The sequence below is a fragment of the Pleurodeles waltl genome, chromosome 7 (assembly GCF_031143425.1).
Source record: "Pleurodeles waltl isolate 20211129_DDA chromosome 7, aPleWal1.hap1.20221129, whole genome shotgun sequence".
NCBI classification, from domain to species: domain Eukaryota; kingdom Metazoa; phylum Chordata; class Amphibia; order Caudata; family Salamandridae; genus Pleurodeles; species Pleurodeles waltl.
In genome coordinates, this window is record NC_090446.1 from 1,508,286,833 (window position 1) to 1,508,312,723 (window position 25,891).

General features: G+C 47.5%; 1 protein-coding gene across 1 annotated transcript in view; it reads left to right on the top strand.

The window, feature by feature from the left end:
* LOC138247450 (phospholipase A2 inhibitor and Ly6/PLAUR domain-containing protein-like) overlaps positions 1–25,891 on the top strand; it is an 87,921-nt gene that overhangs the window by 11,964 nt on the left and 50,066 nt on the right. The window contains exon 2 of the mRNA XM_069202076.1: positions 4,785–4,934. Within this exon, the coding sequence (XP_069058177.1) occupies positions 4,785–4,934 (150 nt within the window). The remainder of the gene's footprint in view (positions 1–4,784; positions 4,935–25,891) is intronic.

Genomic DNA, 25,891 nt, shown 5'->3' on the forward strand with positions numbered 1-25,891 from the left:
CTGGCTAGCAGGATCCCAGTGACACAGGCAAAAACAAACTGACACACAAGTAAAAAATGGGGGTAACATGCCAGGCAAGATGGTACTTTCCTACACTTTCCTACAAGTAGCTCATGAAACACTATCTATAATGTATTATCCACCAACCTGTTCCTAAGGCTATGCTGCAAATTTAGTTAGCCTATTAGACTTCAGTAGTCGGTATCCAATATCCTGGCAATTATCTTTCCATTGCTGCTCAAAACTTACTGTTTTGTCAGGAAACCCCTTTGCTGCAAGGCCTTCCCCACCCCCACCACAGTACTAGGCTGTTTTTTGTCTATTTGGGGTACTTCGTGCTTAGGCCTACATGACGTTTTGTACACATAAGCTATCCATGTCAAAGTTGTATCCTTTTTTCCCAACTTCCTGGGGATTCCAAAGGTGTCCTGAGTTTATGGATTACCCTGGAACGGACTGGGAAAATAGTTTTAAAAAATAGCTAAATTGTGAGTAAAAAAAGAAAAACCAGGGAAAAGGTGCTCCAGATAAAAGTGTCTGTATTTTTCCGTAATAATGGCATTCACAATCAGGAACAGGCAGAGCTGAATCAAAAAACCTAATCTGGGGATTTTTCTCAGAGGTAGCTTACTTGTCTTATTTTTTGTGCTCTCTACCTACTTCAACCATGTGGTGTAAACCAGTGTAAAATCTACGGGTAATCCAGAAAAACTTAGATTAGTAGACAAAATTTGGAAGTTAGCAATGGTTCACATGTGTAGCTCCTTCAAGATTTTCTAAAGAAAAATAACAGTTGAAAAAAAAGAAATATTGAAAATGAGTAAGAGAAAAACTGACATTTGTGACAACTTTTTCATCTGTGACATGTTGCCACAATGGCAGATTGACAAATGCAGTATACCGTTACATCCATTAGACCATTCTGGTTGTGAGGATTTATATATAGGGTTTGGAGGTTCACAAAGAACCCAAGGTACACAGGGCAAACAACTGAACTATAGCAAACAATGTTTTTTCATTGAGTACAGAGTATTGACCAATTCTTATAGCAAAATAGGCAGACTGAAAAATGGGCATCAAGAAAACATGCATTTCTGAAATGGGCACAAGATGTATAGGGGCATATTTATACTTTTTGGTGCAAAACTGCACTAATGCAGTTTTGCACCAAAAGGTCTAGCATCGGCTTGCGCCATCCCTGAGCACCAGCCGGGGGCGTCATATTTATGGAATGGCGCAAGTCGGTGCAAAGGGTGGGCTAGCATCCAAAAAATGATCGTAGCCTGGTGGGTCATGCTCTTTGTCGGCAGCCACCACCACTTTTTTAATAAAAATTAAAAAAATCTGGTGTCTAGTGGGCTTTTCTGCCCCCCGGGGAACAGATCAGGGGTAGTAACCCCCATCTGACACTTGGAGGGGCAGAAAAACTCTTCTCATTCTTGGGGGTGGAGTGGTGACATTGCCATGCCCACCCTTTCTTAATGAAGAAAAAATAGTCCCTTGTGCCTAGTGTGCTTTCTGTCCAGTGAGGGGGCAGATTAGGAGCTATGGCCTCCTTCTGCCACCGAGGGAGGCAGAAAGACTGAGGGCCATATTTACAAGGACCACTGGGAAAGGGCAGAAATGCGCCATACCTACTAGATACGGTGCATTTCTGTGCTGGCGCAGAAATTGCTGCCATGAGCCAGTGCAGGCACCCTTGCACCATGGTGCAAGGGTGCCTGCGTTGTGGGTATGATTGTTTTCATGCAGGAAGGAGACCTTCCTGCACAAAAACAATCAACAGGGGCGATTTCCTCTTTCTATGTGTGCTACAGAATGCAGCACACTTGGAAAGAGAAAAAAACTGTTGCGTGAGTCTTACGCAACGCTTAGGCATAGATTTTTGACGAATTCCCACAAAACCTTGTAAATCTGGAAGTGCGTCAAAATCCATGGATGGTGCGTGGGAACACCCACGGAAATCCCTTCTTGACGCAAAGTAAGGCAACACAGTGACTTTCGCTGCTTTGCCTTACTCCATATCTTCAAGGCAATGTAAAGCCATGCAAAGTGGCTTTGCGTGGCCTTGTAGATATGGGTGTGCAGCCTGCACTGCCGGTGCGTCACAAAAAGTGACGCACCTGCGGTGCAGGCCACTTGTAAATATGGTCTCTAGTGGTGGATCACTGCCTGGGGATCACCCCCCTGTGATGATCCCCAAGCAGGGACCCACTAGGGACAGAGGATATTCTCTCTTTCCAACTGTAGCTCTCCCGTTGAAATTAGTGCTCGGGGGTGGTGGCTGAGATATGTTCCTGAGCACCGATGGAAATGAAAGTAAATGAGCCAATTGGCTCATTTTACTTTTATTTACCTGGTAATGACGTTGGCACACATGGCACTCTGATCATCATTACAGGGTGCAGATATTTTCATCCTTGATTTCTGGGGGAAACTCTTTCTCAGCAACCACGGCTGAAAATATTCAAAGGAAATCCCACTGGTGCCTGCACCAGAGGGATTTTCTTCATGTGTGCAGAGGATGGAACAGCTCTGTCAGGACGCACCCACTGTGGCTGAGGACAGATCTGTTCCAACCTCAGCACCCAAGTGGTTAAAATCTTTCGAGAATTGCTTTGGGAAGAACCTTCACCTTACTATTGGCAAGTGCTTCACAAGTGCTTCCTTGAATAGGTTCAGGAGGCCAGAATCCCTGCCAGGTATCCAGGACAACCACATGGCATAAACTCATCAGCAATAAATCAAAATGGATGCCATTCACTTAGGCACCAGTTATCCTTAAAACCTAGCATGGAAGCAGCTGTCCCAGACCCATCCACCGTAAAATGTTTCTGTACCATCTCAGTACTCCTTCTGTAGGTAATGTGTCCTTCTACCAGTGTACAGGTGAGTGAAGGTAAATTATGCACGTTAGAATAGGATATGAGTTTAGGGTTAGGTACATGGTTAAGAATATTGCTACAGTTAATTTGGCCTGACGGAAATGGGTAAACACATCAGGTCCAAGTCACAAACTGCATTTCGTAGTAGTACTATTTGCTTACTACAAAATGAAATTCACAAACCTTTGTGGTGCTCTCCATCTCCACCTCTCCTATCTTTTCTGTGGGCAGAGCCTCACAAAAGTAGGGTTACTATTTAGTAGTAAGTGTGGTAGGGACCAGGGGAGTGGTGCCAAAAGGGGAATACATGCTACTAAATGGGAGGATTATAAGGAGAAGAAAGGAAGACTTTAGAGGGGACTCAGGAGGGGCATCATCCATCCAATAAAAAGGAAGCCTATTGCTATTCACAAACTGCGCTTCTTAAGTTATTGCAGCCAAAAGCCACAGTCTCTATTATTTTCTATGGGTGAATGTTGCAGTACAAGTAGTTGCATGTGGGTGGTGCTGGACATACTCCAGGTCTGAGTTGAAGTAGATCTACTACAGTTCTGGGTCCCTTTTGGCTGTAGTCAATTTTACACTCATAAATTTGGCTCCACCCCCATTTCAGTGGGAGTACATTTTGCAGTAAATTTACAATAGGAAATGGTGAACACACAAAAATAGTAGATTTACTACGGAGTCTAAGAGTAAATTTAGACTTATAGATTTAGTCATGTGCTAATGTAATGTTGTGAATAGGCCATATGCTAAACAAGTGAGTTAGAAGAGGTGGTATGAGTTGTTTTCCTAATGAAAAAAAGACTTTCTGACTTGCAAAAGGGGTTTAGGACTCCTTATGAATCACTTTTAGGAGGACGCATTAAAGAGACAATCCTCTCCTATTTAGCAGCTGCAACGGAATGTAGCAATGCTTTGAGACCTCAACTGTGGTCACAAATGATTGATCACTTATGACAGCTTCCCCTTTGGGACATGTGCTTAAGGGAGAGATGGGATCCCCAAATGTGAAACATTTTTTAAATAAAAAGCAGATCTGTCCCTTTAACGTTCATGGACTGCTGCAAAAAGAAAAAACAAAGGGCCGATTTACAAGGCCATAGCTTTTCACTGCACCATTTTACAAGGAGGCGTTAAGCCACTTTTTGTGACTTAACGCCTCCTTGTAAATATGGGCCTCTCCAACTGAGTTTTCTGTGTCAGAAGGGCATGCAATGGGTGTTGCAGTAGGCGTTTCACCGCAACACCTTTGCTTTTGACACGGCCCCAGATTTACAAGAAGGTGTAACATTTTTGATGCTAGTGCAGCAAAACATCACAATAGTGTAAACATTTTTGACACTATTGGCCTAAGGTGCACCATGGTGCGCTGTATTGTAAATGCGGCCAACCATGGTGTCTTTAGGTGGAGGTTCGGGGGAGGGCTCAAGAAATCTGGCGCATCAGTACTGATGCACGAGATTCTTGTAAATCTGGGCTCGTATCTCCCACTAACGGGACAGTTCAGAAATATGATGCTAGCAAGTCCTGAAAGCAGTGGAAGGTACCTTTGCTGGCTGTTGCTGGCACTGAAGTGGGATGAGCTAGTGATTGAAGTAGGAAGTAACCTGCTCAGGAAGACATTTGACATGGTACCTATTTTACTTTTTTACCTAAGTAAACACTGGTCATTCATTCCCTCCAGAAGTAACAATGCCACTTAGCATGGAATAGATCTGTCCTTTGAGTTTATGAGATTACTGTGAACTTTAGGTTCCATGAATGTACTGTCTGGAACATCTAGAAAACAAAATAACAATACTCATCAATTTGCAACAAAGTGCATGCCACAGTCCTAATCAGTGCTGTTGTTGCTGAATAAAAGATAATCTGCTGTTGTGTTTCTCTTCAATCTAGATGGATACCTGAAGAAGGAATTCCTTAGGTCTTGTGGAACATTTAGCGAAAACTGCAACCGGATCGAAAGTCTGACCAGCCAGCACCTCGAAATAAGAGGCAACTCCACGTGCTGCACCACGAATGACTGCCTCCCTCCGACGCCCACTGGTATGTATGAGTAACAACAGCACGTGAAGCCAGTGGCGGCTGGTAATTTTAAGAGAGAGGGGGCGAGAGAGGGGGTAGGTCACACCCATTCATTCACACACACACACCCATTCACAACACTCACTAACAAGTATACATACATTCACACATGCACGCATGCACCCACCAAACATAAAAAAAGTAATTAAAACTTACCTCAGCAGCTCCGACAGGAAAGCCTCTGAGGTCCCAGGAGGGTTGGGACTGTTGCCTTTCATCATTGGCTAACCTAAGGTCAGGCAACAGTCCCAACTCATCACAGAGTGGGATGGGGTCAGTGAGACTGCTGACCCCACCCCACCACTGACCCTGCTGACCCCACCTCACTCTGTGACGAAATGTCACTGATTGACACTTGACCCTGGGCGCTGCAGGGTTTGAAACTTAAGCGCCCAAGCTTGAAGCAATCGGTGACGTTCCCCCTCGTCATGAGGGGGAGGGCATCAAGGCACCTTTGCCAGGCTGAAGAGGTGACGCCCACAAGGCTGTAACTTCTTTAGCCCAGCAAAGTTCAGCTCAGGCAGCCAGGAATAGGCACGTTTAGCACATGTCCAGCTCCTGGCTGCCTGACCTGAACCAGAAGCATATCTGTCAGGCTGACAGTCTTCACATCAGGAAAAAGGTGGGAGCGCATGGCCCCTCCGCCCCTATGGACTGGCTGCTGCTGTGTGAAGCATAAACTTAAGCGGATGCTGGTGCGTAACAGCAGCACGTGGAGCGTAAACGCAAGAGGATGCTGGCAGTTGTCCTCTGAAGTTCACACCAAGAAATAATTTAACAGAGTTCCAAAAGTGCCTGTGAAATTTCAATTCCAAGTGTTGGCAATGTCATCACAGCTGGTATAAAATATATCAAGCAAATTAGGGCATTTCCCTGGGGCTTTGGAGCCCTTGTAGGTCGGTTTTGAAAACCCTGATGTGCCCCTGTGCCCCTTTCCTCCAGATCCCAGAGGCTAGATGCAGCAGACACGGGGGGGGGCTTTGAGAAAGAGAGAAGGAGAGCGAGGGGAGAAGAGGTAAAGGGAAAGTGATCAGCGAGGGAGTGAGGAGAGATGGAGGGAGAGAGAATGGATGAATGAAAAGTGAGAGATAGCACGAGGAGACGCAGAGAGTGAGGCTGATTTGAGCATTTTAGCCAAGGTCATTTTTTGGTTCCTCAGACTTGCACTGTAGACGATTCAATGAACAAATCATGAATTGAACACATTATTGTATTTATAAAACAAAGTATTTTTAGTGTGCATTTCTGACTTGTCGTCATGCCGCCCAGAATCTAAGAACACCAAAAACGAATGTTCATTCTGTAAATCTACTGACAACAATGCTTTGAACATCATAACTTATGAAGATGGAAGTCGCTCATAAAATTGCTAACAAGCCCGTTGATCGTACAACTTCTGTAGGTTTTGAGCTGGCTGCTGTGTCCATCACTGGAATAAGGGCAGGGGTTAGGGTGCTGATTAGATGGTATTACCAATATACTAACCACCCAAGCTTCCTAATATGTCCATGCCTAAGTGCCTGTGCTTCTATGATTCCCCCGAAACTCCAAAGAGAGACCCGGAAATACCTCTAAATATTCAAGAAGAGGATGATTTATTTTTATTATAATTTCAGTTCATAAATATTTGGAGTAAATGTCAGCTTTGCTGTACTTGGCAAACGGGGAGAGTAAAAATGATGACATGTCAGTAGGCATGGGTAAAATGGGAGAGAGTGAGGGGCATTGGCAGATGTGGGGCTGGAACAGCCACCAGATTACACATAGGGCTATATTATGATGGCTCAACGCGCTGCTGAGCGCCCATGTTTTATGTGTGAGATGTCTAAAATTCAGACATATAGGTCAGAGTTTCTATGAGTTGATTCATATTTTTTAGAGAGTTAGGAACAGGGAGGCAATCTCTGTTCACTGTTTCTGATTTGTTCTGTCTGAAAAACAAGCACGCGCTTGGCTCTGCTGCAGAGCCATAATGATATGGATCCTTATTTTCAACCCAGGTAGGTACACAACCAACACTAGACATTTTTATTGCCTGTTGCACCTTTATAGCCAGTGAACAGTAGATGGCAGCATAGTACCGTAGAAGCAGGAGCCTATACATTCCCCGTTGAATATTCCTACTTACACTTAAGCATGTGGCGGATTCTATAGTGAACTCAACTGCTAACAAAGGATTTTTGAAGGGCAAGCTCATGAACGAATGAAAGTGCTGGGCGTGAGGTGGGCGTGGGTAAAAGCCCCCAGATAAATTACAACACATCAGAGCGCTTTCGCGCTCGAGCTGAATAAAACAGCAAAAGTGAGGTGCTGATTTATGTAGCTAATGTGACCAGGTCTGTGTGTGATTTTGGCTCCTTAGGCCTACATGCACACAATACTGGCCTGGGCGCATGACTGGTCCTGGGCACGTGCACCCAGCCCTTTTTAGGGTCCAGCGCGCAAGCATTCTGGCCTCTGTTGTAATCTCTCTGTGGGCTTTTAATCACGCCCATGTCACACCCGTCTCTTTCATTGGTTAGGGGGCCTGCCTTTTAAAATTCACTTGATTTCATTTGTGAAAGGCATGTATATGTCATGCTTTTTCTGGTGTTTAGCGCTCCTTAAGCGCACCGGACAATTACTGAAAACATACAAGGCTCCGTGTTTTCAGAATGGTTTCTGGACTACTTTTTATTTCTATTTCCTACACAGCGTGATCTTGCTTGGTTTTCCACAGCGTGAGCTAAAAACTAAAGCCCAGATTTATACTTTTCACGCAAAACTGCGTTGACAAAGTTTTGTGTGAAAAAGTATACCACGGGTAGCGCCATTCCAAGACCCCAGCCGGGCGTCCTATTTATGGAATGACGGTGGCTGGCTGTAAGTCCCGGCTAGCGTCATGAAAAAAACCTCTAGCCGGGTGGGGGAGGCGTAGGGGAAACAGGAGGTTGTGCGTCATAAAAATGCCTGTAACCAGACTAGCGTAATTTTTTGACGTACAACCCCCATGAACATAACTCCTGTCTTAGTAAAGACAGGAGTCATGCCCACCACCCCAATGGCCATACCCCGGGGACATGTGTCCCCTGGGCATGGCCATTGGGCCCAGTGCCATGGAGGGTGCCCAAGTTAGGCCCCCTTACGGCACTTTAAAAAAAAATCAATTCTTACCTTACTTACCTTACTTTCCTGGGATGAGGTTCCCCCATCTTTTAGTGTACCTCTGGTGTGAGTGGAGGGGTGTCCCTGGGGCTAGGGAAGGGCACCTGTGGGTGGGGGTGAAGAGCCGTGCTGCGTGGATGATGCGTCAATTTTGGCATCCGCAACTGGGTGTTGTGTCAGTTTTCCAGCCTCAATGCACGTTGTGTGTCAATTTTTCAATCGCAAGAGAGGTGCTGCGTTGACTTTTCTCCCGCTCTGCTCCGGGTGTGGATTTCAGCCTTGGTTCCACCAGCTTCTCCTTTCAAGAGCCAAGGGACTGGATAGGGCACCACTTGGCAGGGTATGAGTCTCAGTAAGAGAGTCCAGGTGCTGGCAGAGGAAGTCCTTGATGGCCCTAAGACTTCAAAACAGGGGCAAACTCAGTCCAAGCCCTTGGGGACAGTTCACGAGCAGGAAAACATCACAAAGTTCAGTCTTTGTCTTCTCTCAGGAAGAAGCAGCAACTGCAGGCCAACACAGCAAAGCACAGTCACAGGAAAAGGGTCAGTATTCCTCCTCCAGATCTTCACCTCTTCTCCTTGGCAGAGGTTCCTCTTGATCCAGAAGCAATCTATAAATCTGGGTTTTTGGGTCCACTACTTAGACCCAGTTCTGCTTTTGAAGTAGGCAAACTTCGAAAGAAATTATTTGTTGTTCACAAGATCCTGCCTAGCCCAGGCCTGGCCCCAGACACAGCAGGGGGTTGGAGACTGCATTGTGTGAGGACAGGCACAGCCCTTTCAGGTGTAAGTGTCAGCTCCTCCCTCCCCACTATAGCCCAGGATCCTCATCAGGATATGCAGGCTATACCCCAGCTTCCTTTGTGTCACTGTGTAGAGGGAATTCACAACAGCCCAACTGTCAGTCTGATCCAGGCGTGGAATATACAAGCAAGCAGAGGCACTGAATGGTTAAGCAAGAAAATGCCCACTTTCTAAAAGGGGCATTTTCAAACTGACAATCTAAAAACCAACTGTAGGAAGTTGGCTCTGTATATACTATTTCAAAGTAAGAAATAGTGTGCACAGAGTCCAGGGGTTCCCCTTAGAGGTAATATAGTGGCAAAAAGAGATAATTCTAATGCTCTATTTTGTGGTAGTGTGGTCGAGCAGTAGGCTTATCAGAGGGTAGTGTTAAGCATTTGTTGTACACACACAGGCAATAAATGAGGAACACACACTCAAAGACTGATTCCAGGCCAATAGGTTTTTATATAGAAAAATATATTTTCTTAGTTTATTTTAAGAACCACAGGTTCAAGATTTACAAGTAATACTTCAAATGAAAGGTATTTCACTCAGGTATTCTAGAAACTTTGAATAATCACAATAGCATGTACAGTTTTGACAAAAATGGCAATAAGCTATTTTAAAAGTGGACACTGCAAAAATCAACAGTTCCTGGGGGAGGTAAGTAAATGTTAAGTTCACAGGTAAGTAAAACATTTACAGGGTTCAAAGTTGGGTCCAAGGTAGCCCACCGTTGGGGGTTCAAGGCAACCCCAAAGTTACCACACCAGCAGCTCAGGGCCGGTCAGGTGCAGAGGCCAAAGTGGTGCCCAAAACACAAAGGCTTAAATGGAAATAGGGGTACCCCGGTTCCAGTCTGCCAGCAGGTAAGTACCCGTGTCTTCGGAGGGCAGACCAGGAGGGTTTTGTAGGGCACCGGGGGGGACACAAGCAGGCACAGAAAGTACACCCTCAGCGGCACAGGGGCGGCCGGGTGCAGAGTGCAAACAGGCGTCGGGTTTCCTATAGGAATCAATGGGGAGACCCGGGGGTCTCTTCAACGATGCAGGCAGGCACGGGGGCTCCTCGGGTAGCCACCACCAGGGCTAGGCAGAGGGTCGCCTAGGGGTCGCTCCTGCACTGGAGTTCAGTTCCTTCAGGTCCTGGGGACTGCGGGTGCAGTGCTGGTTCCAGGCGTCGGGTTCCTTGAAGCAGGCAGTCGCGGTCAGGGGGAGCCTCTGGATTTCCTCTGCAGGCGTCGCAGTGGGGGCTCGGGGGGTCAACTCTTGCTACTCACAGGCTCGCAGTTGCCGGGGAGTCCTCCCTGTAGTGTTAGTTTTCCACAGGTCGAGCCGGGGGCGTAGGGTGCAGAGTGGAAAGTCTCACGCTTCCGGCGGGAAACGTGTGGTCTTTAAAAGGTGCTTCTTTGTTGCAGAAAGTTGCAGTTTCTTGAACAGGGCCGCTGTTCTCAGGAGCTTCTTGGTCCTTTAGATGCAGGGTAGTCCTCTGAGGCTCCAGAGGCTGCTGGACCCTATTGGATGTGTGGCTGTTGCAGTTTTCTTCGAAGTAGGGAGACAGGCCGGTAGGGCTGGGGCCAAATCAGTTGTCTCTGTCTTCACTGCAGGGCTTCAGGTCAGCAGTCCTTCTTCTTCTTTAGGTTGCAGGAATCTAGTTTCCTCGGTTCTGGGGTGCCCCTAAAGACTGAATTTAGGGGTGTGTTTAGGTCTGGGAGGGCAGTAGCCAATGGCTACTGTCCTTGAGGGTGGCTACACCCTCTTTGTGCCTCCTCCCTGTGGGGAGGGGGGCACATCCCTAACCCTATTGGGGGAATCCTCCATCTGCAAGATGGAGGATTTCTAAAAGTAAGAGTCACCTCAGCCCAGGACACCTTAGGGGCTGTCCTGACTGGGGAGTGACTCCTCCTTGTTTTCATCATTATCTCCTCCAGCCTTGCCGCCAAAGGTGGGGGCAGTGGCCGGAGGGGTGGGCATCTCCACTAGCTGGGATGCCCTGTGGTGCTGTAACAAAGGGGGTGAGTCTTTGAGGCTCACCGCCAGGTGTTACAGTTCCTGCAGGGGGACGTGAGAAGCACCTCCACCCAGTACAGGCTTTGTTCCTGGCCACAGAGTGACAAAGGCACTCTCCCCATGTGGCCAGCAACATGTCTGGTGTGTGGCAGGCTGGCAAAAACTAATCAGCCCACACTGGAAGTCGGGTTTGTTTTCAGGAGCCTCTCTAAGATGCCCTCTGGGTGTATTTTACAATAAAGTGCACACTGGCATCAGTGTGCCTTTATTGTGCTGAGGAGTTTGATACCAAACTTCCCAGTTTTCAGTGTAGCCATTATGGTGCTGTGGAGTTCGTGTTTGGCAGACTCCCAGACCATATACTCTTATGGCTACTCTGCACTTACAATATCTATGGTTTTGCTTAGATACTGTAGGGGCATAGTGCTCATGCACATACTGTATGCCCTCACCTGTGGTATAGTGCCTTAGGGCTGTAAGGCCTGCTAGAGGGGTGACTTACCTATGCCACAGGCAGTGTGAGGTTGGCATGGCACTCTGAGGGGAGTGCCATGTCAACTTAGTCATTTTCTCCCCACCAGCACACACAAGCTGGCAAGCAGTGTGTATGTGCTGAGTTAGGGGTCCCTAGGGTGGCATAAGACATGCCCTTAGAGACCTTCCCTGGCATCAGGGCCCTTGGTACCAGGGGTACCAGTTACAAGGGACTTACCTGGGTGCCAGGGTTGTGCCAATTGTGGAGACAAAGGTACAGTTTAGGGAAAGAACACGGGTGCTGGGGCCTGGTTAGCAGGGTCCCAACACACTTTCAAATCATAAATTGGCATCAGCAAAGGCAAAAAGTCAGGGGGTAACCATGCCAAGGAGGCATTTCCTTACACCAACTTTACCAAAAGATGTATTTTTAAACATATTAAAACATGTAAAACACATCAAGATATTCCATACCTTTAACATACACTGCACCCTGCTTATAGGGCTACCTAGGGCCTACCTTAGGGGTGCCTTACAACACAAAAAGGGAAGGTTGGGCCTGGCATGTGGGTACACTTGCCAGGTCAAATTGGCAGTTTAAAAATGCACACACAGACAGTGCAGTGACAGGTGAGAGCCATGTTTACAGGGTTACTCATGTGGGTGGCACAATCACTACTGCAGAGTGTTTAGCCAGAGAGAAGAATCCAACAATCAGGATATGTAGAAATGTAGTGTATTCAGGAATTAGTTTCTACAACCAGAGCGTGGCTATCTGTAGGAGGCTGGACTGGCTTGTAGTGAGTACCAAGGGGTACTTGCACCTTGCACCAGACCCAGTTATCCCTTATTAGTGTATAGGGTGTCTAGCAGCTTAGGCTGATAGATAATGGTAGCTTAGCAGAGCAGCTTAGGCTTAACTAGGAGACGTGTGAAGCTACTACAGTACCACCTAGTGTCATATGCACAATATCATAAGAAAACACAATACACAGATATACTAAAAATAAAGGTACTTTATTTTTATGACAATATGCCAAAGTATCTCAGAGTGTACCCTCAGTGAGAGGATAGGAAATATACACAAGATATATATACACAATACCAGAAATATGCAGTATAGTCTTAGAAAACAGTGCAAACAATGTATAGTTACAATAGGATGCAATGGGGACACATAGGGATAGGGGCAACACAAACCATATACTCCAAAAGTGGAATGCGAACCACGAATGGACCCCAAACCTATGTGACCTTGTAGAGGGTCGCTGGGACTATTAGAAAATAGTGAGGGTTAGAAAAATAGCCCACCCCAAGACCCTGAAAAGTGAGTGCAAAGTGCACTAAAGTTCCCCAAAGGACAAAGAAGTCGTGATTGGGGAATAAGGCAGGAAAGACACAAACCAACAATGCAACAGCGATGGATTTCCAGTCGAGGGTACCTGTGGAACAAGGGGACCAAGTCCAAAAGTCACAAGCAAGTCGGAGATGGGCAGATGCCCAGGAAATGCCAGCTGCGGGTGCAAAGAAGCTTCTACTGGACAGAAGAAGCGGAGGTTTCTGCAGGAACGAAAAGGGCTAGAGACTTCCCCTTTGGTGGACGGATCCCTCTCGCCTTGGAGAGTCGTGCAGAAGTGTTTTCCCGCCGAAAGAATGCCAACAAGCCTTGCTAGCTGCCAATCGTGCGGTAAGCGTTTTTGGATGCTGCTGTGGCCCAGGAGGGACCAGGAGGTCGCAAATTGGACCAGGAGGTAGAGGGGACGTCGAGCAAGACAAGGAGCCCTCTTAGCAGCAGGTAGCACCCAGAGAAGTGCCAGAAACAGGCACTACGAGGATGCGTGAAATGGTGCTCACCCGAAGTTACACAAAGGAGTCCCACGTCGCCGGAGACCAACTTAGAAAGTCGTGCAATGCAGGTTAGAGTGCCGTGGACCCAGGCTTGGCTGTGCACAAAGGAGTTCCGCCGGAAGTGCATAGGGGCCGGAGTAGCTGCAAAAGTCGCGGTTCCCAGCAATGCAGTCTAGCGAGGTGAGGCAAGGACTTACCTCCACCAAACTTGGACTGAAGAGTCACTGGACTGTGGGAGTCACTTGGACAGAGTTGCTGGATTCGTGGGACCTCGCTCGTCGTGCTGAGAGGAGACCCAAGGGACCGGTAATGCAGCTTTTTGGTGCCTGCGGTTGCAGGGGGAAGATTCCGTCGATCCACAGGAGATTTCTTCGGAGCTTCTAGTGCAGAGAGGAGGCAGGCTACCCCCACAGCATGCACCACCAGGAAAACCGTCGAGAAGGCGGCAGGATCAGCATTACAGAGTTGCAGTAGTCGTCTTTGCTACTATGTTGCAGTTTTGCAGGCTTCCAGCGCGGTCAGCAGTCGATTCCTTGGCAGAAGGTGAAGAGAGAGATGCAGAGGAACTCGGATGAGCTCTTGCATTCGTTATCTAAGGAATCCCAAGAGACAGAGACCCTAAATAGCCAGAAAAGAGGGTTTGGCTACCTAGGAGAGAGGATAGGCTAGCAACACCTGAAGGAGCCTATCAGGAGGAGTCTCTGACGTCACCTGATGGCACTGGCCACTCAGAGCAGTCCAGTGTGCCAGCAGCACCTCTGTTTCCAAGATGGCAGAGGTCTGGAGCACACTGGAGGAGCTCTGGGCTCCTCCCAGGGGAGGTACAGGTCAGGGGAGTGGTCACTCCCCTTTCCTTTGTCCAGTTTCGCGCCAGAGCAGGGCTAAGGGGTCCCTGAACCGGTGTAGACTGGCTTATGCAGAAATGGGCACCAAAAGTGCCCATGAAAGCATTTCCAGAGGCTGGGGGAGGCTACTCCTCCCCTGCCTTCACACCATTTTCCAAAGGGAGAGGGTGTAACACCCTCTCTCAGAGGAAGTCCTTTGTTCTGCCATCCTGGGCCAGGCCTGGCTGGACCCCAGAAGGGCAGATGCCTGTCTGAGGGGTTGGCAGCAGCAGCAGCTGCAGTGAAACCCCGGGAAAGGCAGTTTGGCAGTACCAGGGTCTGTGCTACAGACCACTGGGATCATGGGATTGTGCCAACTATGCCAGGATGGTATAGAGGGGGCAATTCCATGATCATAGACATATTACATGGCCATATTCGGAGTTACCATTGTGAAGCTACATATAGGTAGTGACCTATATGTAGTGCACGCGTGTAATGGTGTCCCCGCACTCACAAAGTCCGGGGAATTGGCCCTGAACAATGTGGGGGCACCTTGGCTAGTGCCAGGGTACCCTCACACTAAGTAACTTAGCACCCAACCTTTACCAGGTAAAGGTTAGACATATAGGTGACTTATAAGTTACTTAAGTGCAGTGTAAAATGGCTGTGAAATAACGTGGACGTTATTTCACTCAGGCTGTAGTGGCAGGCCTGTGTAAGAATTGTCAGAGCTCCCTATGGGTGGCAAAAGAAATGCTGCAGCCCATAGGGATCTCCTGGAACCCCAATACCCTGGGTACCTCAGTACCATATACTAGGGAATTATAAGGGTGTTCCAGTAAGCCAATGTAAATTGGTAAAATTGGTCACTAGCCTGTTAGTGACAATTTGAAAGAAATGAGAGAGCATAACCACTGAGGTTCTGGTTAGCAGAGCCTCAGTGAGACAGTTAGGCACCACACAGGGAACACATACATACAGGGAGTGTAGAATTATTAGGCAAGTTGTATTTTTGAGGATTAATTTTATTATTGAACAACAACCATGTTCTCAATGAACCCAAAAAACTCATTAATATCAAAGCTGAATATTTTTGGAAGTAGTTTTTAGTTTGTTTTTAGTTTTAGCTATGTTAGGGGGATATCTGTGTGTGCAGGTGACTATTACTGTGCATAATTATTAGGCAACTTAACAAAAAAAAATATATACCCATTTCAATTATTTATTATTACCAGTGAAACCAATATAACATCTCAACATTCACAAATATACATTTCTGACATTCAAAAACAAAACAAAAACAAATCAGTGACCAATATAGCCACCTTTCTTTGCAAGGACACTCAAAAGCCTGCCATCCATGGATTCTGTCAGTGTTTTGATCTGTTCACCATCAACATTGCGTGCAGCAGCAACCACAGCCTCCCAGACACTGTTCAGAGAGGTGTACTGGTTTCCCTCCTTGTAAATCTCACATTTGATGATGGACCACAGGTTCTCAATGGGGTTCAGATCAGGTGAACAAGGAGGCCATGTCATTAGATTTCCTTCTTTTATACCCTTTCTTGCCAGCCACGCTGTGGAGTACTTGGACGCGTGTGATGGAGCATTGTCCTGCATGAAAATCATGTTTTTCTTGAAGGATGCAGACTTCTTCCTGTACCACTGCTTGAAGAAGGTGTCTTCCAGGAACTGGCAGTAGGACTGGGAGTTGAGCTTGACTCCATCCTCAACCCGAAAAGGCCCCACAAGCTCATCTTTGATGATACCAGCCCAAACCAGTACTCCACCTCCACCTTGCTGGCGTCTGAGTCGGACTGGAGCTCTCTGCCCTTTACCAATCCAGCCATGGGCCCATCCATCTGGCCCATCAAGACTCACTCTCATTTCATCAGTCCATAAAACCTTAGAAAAATCAGTCTTGAGATATTTATTGGCCCAGTCTTGACGTTTCAGCTTGTGTTTCTTGTTCAGTGGTGGTCGTCTTTCAGCCTTTCTTACCTTGGCCATGTCTCTGAGTATTGCACACCTTGTGCTTTTGGGCACTCCAGTGATGTGGCAGCTCAGAAATATGGCCAAACTGGTGGCAAGTGGCATCGTGGCAGCTGCACGCTTGACTTTTCTCAGTTCATGGGCAGTTAGTTTGCGCCTTGGTTTTTCCACACGCTTCTTGCGACCCTGTTGACTATTTGGAATGAAACGCTTGATTGTTCGATGATCACGCTTCAGAAGCTTTGCAATTTTAAGAGTGCTGCATCCCTCTGCAAGATATCTCACTATTTTTGACTTTTCTGAGCCTGTCAAGTCCTTCTTTTGACCCATTTTGCCAAAGGAAAGGAAGTTGCCTAATAATTATGCACACCTGATATAGGGTGTTGATGTCATTAGACCACACCCCTTCTCATTACAGAGATGCACATCACCTAATATGCTTAATTGGTAGTAGGCTTTCGAGCCTATACAGCTTGGAGTAAGACAACATGCATAAAGAGGATGATGTGGTCAAAATACTCATTTGCCTAATAATTCTGCACTCCCTGTATAGGCCACAAACTTATGAGCACTGGGGTCCTGACTAGCAGGGTCCCAGTGACACATAACAAACATACTGAAAACATAGGGTTTTCACTATGAGCACTGGGCCCTGGCTAGCAGGATCCCAGTGAGACAGTGAAAACACCCTGACATACACTCACAAACAGGCCAAAAGTGGGGGTAACAAGGCTAGAAAGAGGCTACTTTCTCACACTATCCCACGGCCAGTCAGCTGCTAACTGACATCCCTGGAATGCTGGCTCTGCTACCGGAACTCAGAACACCATAGTGCTCTGAGTTCCACGTAGATGCACATAGGAAGCCTGGTAAGCTTACAACATATACCCACTAGTAGCATTTGATTTACTGGCCCTAGGCACCTCTAGTGCACTGTACTAGGGACTTACTGGTAAATCAAATATGCCAATCATAGAAGAGCCAATTACACTTACAGTTCACACAGAGAGTGTGAGAAAGTAGCCTCTTTCTAGCCTTGTTACCCCCATTTTTGGCCTGTTTGTGAGTATATGTCAGGGTGTTTTCACTGTCTCACTGGGATCCTGCTAGTGGGGGTAGTCTGCCTCCTCTCTGCACTAGAAGCTCCGAAGAAATCTCCCGTGGGACGACGGAATCCTCCCCCTGCAACTGCAGGCACCAAAAGAACTGCATCACCGGTCCTCTGGGTCCCCTCTCAGCACAGCGTGGTCCCTGTAACTCAGCAACTCTGTCCAAGTGACTCCCACAGTCCAGTGACTCTTCAGTCCAAGTTTGGTGGAGGTAAGTCCTTGCCTCCCCACGCTAGACTGCATTGCTGGGTACCGCGTGATTTGCAGCTGCTCCTGTGCACTCTTCCAGGATTTCCTTTGTGCACAGCCAAGCCTGGGTCCCCGACACTCTAACCTGCAGTGCACAACCTCCTGAGTTGTCCTCCGGCGTTGTGGGATCTCCTTTTGTGACTTCGGGTGAGCTCCGGTTCACTCTTCTTTGTAGTGCCTGTTTTGGCACTTCTGCGGGTGCTGCCTGCTTCTGTGAGGGCTCCGTATCTTGCTGGGCACCCCCTCTGTCTCCTCACGCAATTGGCGACATCCTGATCCCTCCTGGGCCACAGCAGCATCCAAAAACCCTAACCGCGACCCTTGCAGCTAGCAAGGCTTGTTTGCGGTGTTTCTGCGTGGGAACACCTCTGCAAGCATCTTCACGACGTGGGACATCCATCCTCCAAAGGAGAAGTTCCTAGTCCTCTTCGTTCTTGCAGAATCCACAGCTTCTACCATCCGGTGGCAGCTTCTTTGCAACCTCAGCTGGCATTTCCTGGGCATCTGCCCAATCTCGACTTTGTCGCGACGCTTGGACTTGGTCCCCTTGTTCCACAGGTACTCTCGTCCGGAAATCCACCTTTGTTGCATTGCTGGTGTTGGTCTTCCTGGCAGAATTCCCCTATCACGACTTCTGTGCTCTCTGGGGAATATAGGTGCACTTTACACCTACTTTTCAGGGTCTTGGGGTGGGCTATTTTTCTAACCCTCACTGTTTTCTTACAGTCCCAGCGACCCTCTACAAGCTCACATAGGTTTGGGGTCCATTTGTGGTTCGCATTCCACTTTTGGAGTATATGGTTTGTGTTGCCCCTATACCTATGTGCTCTCATTGCAATCTATTGTGACTGTACATTGCTTGAATTACTTCCTTTTGCTATTACTGCATATTTTTGGTATTGTGTACATATATCTTGTGTATATTTGCTATCCTCATACTGAGGGTACTCACTGAGATACTTTTGGCATATTGTCATAAAAATAAAGTACCTTTATTTTTAGTATATCTGTGTAGTGTGTTTTCTTATGATATTGTGCATATGACACCAGTGGTATAGTAGGAGCTTTGCATGTCTCCTAGTTCAGCCTAAGCTGCTCAGCTATAGCTACCTTCTATCAGCCTAAGCTGCAAGAAACACCTCTTCTACACTAATAAGGGATAACTGGACCTGGTGCAGAGTGTAAGTACCCCTTGGTACCCACTACAAACCAGGCCAGCCTCCTACAGAGAGCACTTGATCTTTATCACCGGGAAGCAGTGGTAAAGTGCCCATAGTACCAAAACCAGCAAAAGCAGAGTCCAGCACACAGTCAAAAACACAGAAAGCAGAGGCATAAAGACAGGGGAAACCACGCTAAGGATGCGAGGTCTAACAGTGTGACCTAGGTACCAGTGGTGTATGAGTATAGCTGCTCCCCCCGGTGCGCCATCGTCCACAACTCCCAACCCCATGGCTCCCAGAAAGCAGCAAAGTCTTGGGTTATACTTGGAACACTCCTGTCCATACCATAAGATCCTTGTCAGCATGCAGTGTCAGCATGAGGTTCCCCTCACAAGCAACAAAGTCTTCAGTCAGTCTGTGTTGGAAGGTGGGTCATTAGTTGTTAGGCCTGTGCAAGTATTGGGTCCGCACGTGACAACCCCTGGGAGTCAAACTCCCCATTGTAGCGCTGGACTCTCATAGGGTAGAGCTATAGAGCAGTCCAAGGCTTACTCAAGGGAGATGGTGTGGGCTAGTAATCCCCATTCACGAGCACACAAGCATGACACTCAATAAATAAATAATTGTCCAGTCTATGCTTTTTCTTTTGATAAAGTAAACATACATTTATTACGCTTACACACACAACTCAATACTATGCAACATTTTACAAATATACACAAATTGATGGAATTTCCCTTCGATGACATTGTGTAATCTCTGATGTCTCCCTCAAGGGAAAATATAATCCCACAACCCACCTGGCAAAACAATCCTCGGTATCCCAATGCACTATTTGAGTATAATGTAGAATGAACTCACCTAAATCTGCAATTAAGTACATCTACTTTGCCAAGAGGTGGCTGTCAGTCTCATTATTCAAATTGGCATCAACAAGAAACATGTAGGGACCATTCTAGGCCAGAAGGCCTAAGGAGAGTTCTCCTGGTTGCAAAGGCTTTTCACCAAGAGCGAAATGACACCGGAATCATGAAAATCAGTCCTGGGGGGCCCGAGATATCAAGGGGAGAAGGATTGTGACCTTTGACCTTTCCAGATGCAACGAGGAAGCGCATGGGGCTCTGCCGCAGCTCCAGACTGTGCCCCCGGGTGGACTAGGGTCCGGGGGCTACCCTAAGAGGAAGAGGAGCTATGGGAGCGCTGTCGCACTCCCCCTATGGAGGAAGAAGGGCCTAGGACCCCATCCTGGGGCCCCGTGAAGCCTGGCCCATTGAAGGTGATGGGGGGCGCTGTCGCGTGCTGCAGTGGTGTAGGGACCCCGGGGCCCCCTGCAGCCAAAGTAAAGTCGGGGAGCGCCGTTGCGCTCCCCGTGAACATGGTGGAAAGGGCCCCGAACCTCATCCCGGGGCAATGTGAGAAAGGAGGAGTGGTGGGTGCCGTCGCGCACCCCCGCAAAATGGCCGCCTGCTGTGGAAGGGGCTGTGGCCGAGGAAGAAGCCAGGGAGTGCCATTGTGCTCCCCATGAAGATTGAAACTGGGGCCCCGGACCCAATCCCAGGGCATCACCAGAAGCCAAGTTGCGGGGAGTGCGAAAATCGCAAAAAGGGCCCCGGGCCATATCCTTGGGCCCCATGAGGAGGATGATATCGGGGAGCACTGTTGCGCTCTTCAAGAAGGTGAGGAGGGGCCCCAGACTCCATCACGGGGCCCCAAAGCTGCAGAGGAGTGCTGTTGCATCCCCCAGGCGGCCCGTCCGGCCGCAGCCTCTGCAGGCGTCTGCCTGAAGGAGAGGGCAGACACCACAGAAAAGGCCGGCTCCAGTGGCAGCACACGAAGGTGCTGGCCGTACGGGAAGCCGGCTTGGCTGTCAGGGTTGGGCTCCCTGCACTGCCCCCCAATGAGGGAACATTTACCTGGTGTTGGGGTGTCGCGTGATGCAAATCTGGTGCAAATAGAGTATAAATCTGGGCCTAAATGTGCCAACTTCTGTCACTTAAAGTCCTTTTAACCCCACCCCGTATGTGTGAATAGACGGAAGTCAAATGAAATAATAAACGCTTAAACATGTCTCTTTGTGAATATACTTATTTTATTCGTGTTTTGTGTGCGGTGCCGATGCAATCATGGATCCCCCCGCTAAACAATAATAGAAACAAGTGTTAAACTCTACAGTGCCAGAAATAACTTTAACACTCACTCACTGAATAAAATCAAGGCCAGATATAGCATAAAAGGATTTTTAACGTACCTCAAAAAATCGTCTTTGACTTCGTATGAGTTTGAAATTTAAATGGAGAGTACACACTCTGTTTTCCTCCCTGATATACTGTGGCTGAGCAGTTGTAGACATTTATTCATAACTTCATACAGTGCAAATGGTCTAGTTTTTATATAAGCATTCATGAAAAAAGCGCCTAGACGCTGGTGGAAATGCACACTGATTCACTGCCCAAACCAGACCGTGTGTTTTGTCTGTGAGGCTTTCCTGGGTGGAATACATATATGTGCATTCATATACAATATATCAATGTTTGCATCTCAGCTTTGAGTGTAAAAGAGGCCCAGTCTCAGCATCCTAGGAGGTTGAATGTCTCTGGTCAGCAGGTGTGCTGCAATGCCGATGTAATTTCTTGTTGTGCGCTATGTAAATACATCATAACAGTTACATTATGGCTGTAAATTAGTGGATAAATTAGGGTACTTGTGACCTACTCCTAAAAAGTATCCTTGTGGTAAGAGAGTAAGAGAGAAAAAATAAAAATAGAGATTTAGGCTGACCCTAATAACAACAATCTAAAAGAAAAAAAGTTTATCATTTTTTGGGGTAAATTTGTTAATCTTTAGCAGAACGCAGAACCTCAGGTAGTGGATTTGGGGTTTGGAGGCCTGTACCTCAAAGGAGTTCTCCCCTAAACCGAGTGCCCAAAGTCCAGTCTTGAGTAGCTGACCCTAGCCAGATATTTGGGTGTATTTGGAAATGCTAATCATGAGAGCAGTGACTCCCTGCCCCATATATAACTCTATATGCCAAACACAGGGCCTTAAAATATATTGTTTGTTCCATCCTTGATCTATGCAATTGACTCTTAGCCTCAAGTGACATGGTCAAATTCCCTGTGAGCTCACTTCCTGTGACCCCACTTCAATGATGTCACTGCAGTGTACATGATAATTAGTCCCCTTCTTACTTTTCAGTTCTGCTTGAGAGCTCAGGTGTCACCAGACCTTATGTGACCAACGGAAAGAAAAAGAGCTTTGCCTTTAATAGGCACTAGTGAGAGGGGATCTTGAGCTCTGCCCACACGTTGATCTTCCTTCAGCATTTGATTGAGCAGAAGGCCTGTGGTTCCTCTGAAACAATGCTCGTTTTTCAGACTTTCCCTTCTCATTGTGGTACACCTGATATGGTTATGGTGACTACACAGTGGAAGACGATGTGTCATAACCGTGTGAGTCTCAGTGTCTGCTCAACATCCTGTGATTCTGGGCAAATCACTTGATTGCCGTGCCTACAAAAAATGAATGTGTCCTTGTGTAATGTGACTGGTACTTGTGTAAAGCGCTCCAGTACCTTCGGGTCGAGGTCCCGCTGTATAAAAACTGCAAAAAAACACAAAACTATCACAGTGACACTGGCCTATAGTGCAACCAGGAAGTGCATATGGGGCTGGTCTCGCAGGTCAGTGTATGGGCCTGTTTTGTGGTCTGCTTGGCAGTTTTCTAGGTTGAGCATAGCAGCAAACAAGCGCTGCTTTTCCGACGTGTTGACACTTATATGGGCTTTTAACCATGCCCACTGCATGCCCATCACTATCACTCGTTCATGGGCTTGCCTTTCAAAAATCCTTTGCTTTTGTTGGTAAGTGCTTTACGTTTGCCCCTCCTTGGTGCGGTTTTGTTACTGCCTTGGCCATCAACCCTCTTACATGGATAATTGCACTTTTGTAGATAACTTTGACTGCAAGCAAACTTCTTATTCCTTTTGTGTCTCTCCTTCGCACTCACACTCATGGCGGCCATGTCACTTTGGACCAGCTTGCTTATGTCAACTGTTTTACTTTTTATTTTCAGTTTGTGTGGCAAGAAAAGTCCGGTTAGGAAATTTACAATGCTAATAACTCTAACTCGAGCAAATGCGAGACCCAATCCCTTTCAAATGCTTGTTCTACGGGTAGGGTCTCCTGACTGGTGACGCCTGTGATGGATGGGCGTGGGGTGAGTGTTTAGTGCAGCCTCAGGAGAGGGGCTGCATCGTTACCTGTCCAGCATGACACTATAGTTTGGTTGATTAACTTGTGATGCAGTGATGCATTACCATTTAACCAAACTGCATAATGCTGGAGAGATTGATCCTCACGAGAGCACTCCTTATAGTTTTGATGCCAAATGGTGCATTTTGTAGTACAATTTGAAAAGGAAGTTTGCTGACAATTCAAGAAGCAGTTAGAAAAATCTGAGTACCGAATACGATCTGGCCTTTTATCATTTTTCTAAATGCAGAATGCATCCTCCTACCCTTCTATCTGTACTTTTATTCATTTTCCCTTTCTATTTTTCAAGGTTGATTAGCTCACTGATTTCACAAACTATGGTTGCAGAGACATTAAAGTTTGAGACAGCAGACATATCCCTTAGATTACATGGATTTTAGGGACTCCGGCTTCAAGCAACTGCTATGTATGGAGCAGGGGCATATTTACTAATTGTTCACGCAACACAAGGCAGAAAGCAAACTTGCTGTGCTGTGTTGCATGAAAGGGAGATAACAGAAATGCTCAATATTTACAAAGATATAGAGCTTTTCTGCTCGCTCTTTGCTCTGGTGCAGTGTGCAATCAATCAATCAGTCAATCAAGGTTTTTAAAGCACAGCAAATCACCCGTAGGTTCCCAATGTGCTGTTAGGGGGTGTGCTGCTCCATCAAAGAGCCAGGTCTTGAGGTCCTTCCTGAAATGCATCAGTGATGCAGTCTGCCTGAGCTTGATAGGTAGCATTTTCTATGTCCAGGCAGCGAGGTAGGAGAAGGATCTTCCTCCTACTGTGCTTTTCCGGATCTTGGAAACTACAGCAAGGGCAAGCTAGGAAGAACGGACGTCTGTTTGGTACGTAGAAGGTGAGGCGGTGGTTGAGGTATGCTGGTCCTATGTTGTGTAGTGCCTTGCAGGTGTGTGCAAGGGTGTCTGCATTATGGGCAGGATTGTTTTTGTGCAGGAAGGCACACCTTTTTGAACAAAAACAATCTTTAGAGTCATTTTCCTCTTTCTATGTGTGATGCATGATGAAGCACATGTGGAAAGAGGAAATAATGAGAAATATGATATTTTTCCTTGTTACACCTCACTGGGGAAGGTGTAGCTGGGTTTGCTTGCTTTCTTCAGTAAATCTGGGAATGCACCAGCATTCATGAGTGGATGCATGGGAATCCTCATGCTCAACCTATGGTGTAAGAAAGTGCCACTGTTGGCATGGTTACCACCCCACTTTTTGTCTAATGTTGATACCAACTTTGATTGAAAGTATGCTAGGATCCTACTAACCAGGCCCCAGCATCAGTGTTATTTTCCAAAATCTGTACCTTTGTTTCTGCAATGGGCACACCCATGGCAGACAGTTAAGTTCCTTGTAAAAGGTACCCATGGTACCAAGAGCCCTGTGACCAGGGAAGGTCCTCAGGGGCTGCAGCATGTAATATGTCACCCTGGGGAACCCCTCACCAAGCACATGTGCACTGCCTTTGCAGCTTGTGTGTGCTAGTAGGGAGAAAAAGGCAAAGTCTACACCGCACCCCTCTCAGGGTGCCATGTCCACAAACCACTGCCTGTGGCAGAGGTAAGTCACCCCTCTAGCAGGCCTTACAGCCCTAAGGCAGAGTGCACTATACCACAGGTGAGGGCATAGCCGCATGAGCAATATGCCCCTACAATGTCTACGTCCATTTTTAGACATTGTAAGTGTAGTATAGCCATATTGAGGATATGGTCAGGGAGTTTATCATTACGAACTCCACAGCTCCATAATGGCTTCACTGAATACTGGGAAGTTTGGTATCAAACATCTGAGCACAATAAACCCACACTGATGCCAGTGTGGGATTTATTGAAAAATACACCCAAAGGGCATCTTAGAGATGCACTGTGTATGTTAGCCAAACAGCTAATGCAGGACTGACCGGTTTGTGCCAGCCTGCCACTTTCAGACAAGTTTCTGATCACAGGGGTGAGAACGTTTGTGCACTCTGTGGTCAGAAACAAAGCCTGTCCTGGCTGGAGGTGCTTCACACTTCCCCCCTGCAGGAACTGTAATACCTGGCGGTGAGCTTCAAAGGCTCAAGCCTCGGGTTACAGTGCCCCAGGGCACTCCAGCTAGTGAAGTTGCCTGCCCCCCAGACAAAGCCCCACTTTTTGTGGCAAGTCTGTGGGAAAATTAGGGAAAATAGGAAGGAGTGATCACCCCATGCTAGGACTACCCCTTAGTTGTCCAGAGCAGAGGTGACCCCCTCCTTGCAGAATCCTCCATCTTGGTTTGGAGGACAGGGACCAATAGGGTAGGCTTGTGCCCCGCTCCCAAAAGGGAGTGGAAACAAGAAGGGAGTAGCCACCCTCAGAGACAGTAGCCATTGGCTACTGTCCTCTGACCCCTGAAACACCCCTACATCTAGGATTTAAGGGCTTCCCTGAAGCCAGCTTACCAGATTCCTGGTGACATGACAAGGAAGAAGGACCTCTAAGCTGAACCCCAAGCAGAGAAGAAGGAAGACGACAACTGACTTGGCCCCAAACCTACCGGCCTGTCTCCCGGTTCAAAGAACCTGCACAAGCACAGCAACACATCCAGGGGGACCTGCGACCTCTGCCAAGCTCCAGAGGACTGCCCTGCACCCAAAAGGACCAAGAACTCCTGTGGACAGCACCATACCCAAGAAGAAACAACAACCAAGGACTCCACTCCAAATGCGTGAGTCCTGACCACTCTGCACCTGACGCCCATGTCCTAAACAACCAGAAAGGATCCCCAGACGATTGGGAGCAAGTGCCCCACCCTGGGTTGACCCCTCCACAACAACGCCTGCAGTGGGAATCCTGAGGAACCCCCGACCGCGAATAGCTCCGGACGATGATATCTGACACCTAAATGACCATTGCACCTGCGGCCCCCAGGCCTTGGAGAACCCGACCTACGGTGCAGCTACGTTCAGCAGGTGGCCCTCCTCCCTGTCCAGCCTGTGGTTTGCCTGAGTCGATTCCCTGGACCTCACCTGCAGCATCTGAGTGATCCCCAGAGGTCCCCTCATAGAGACTCATTGGAGACCCGATGCCTT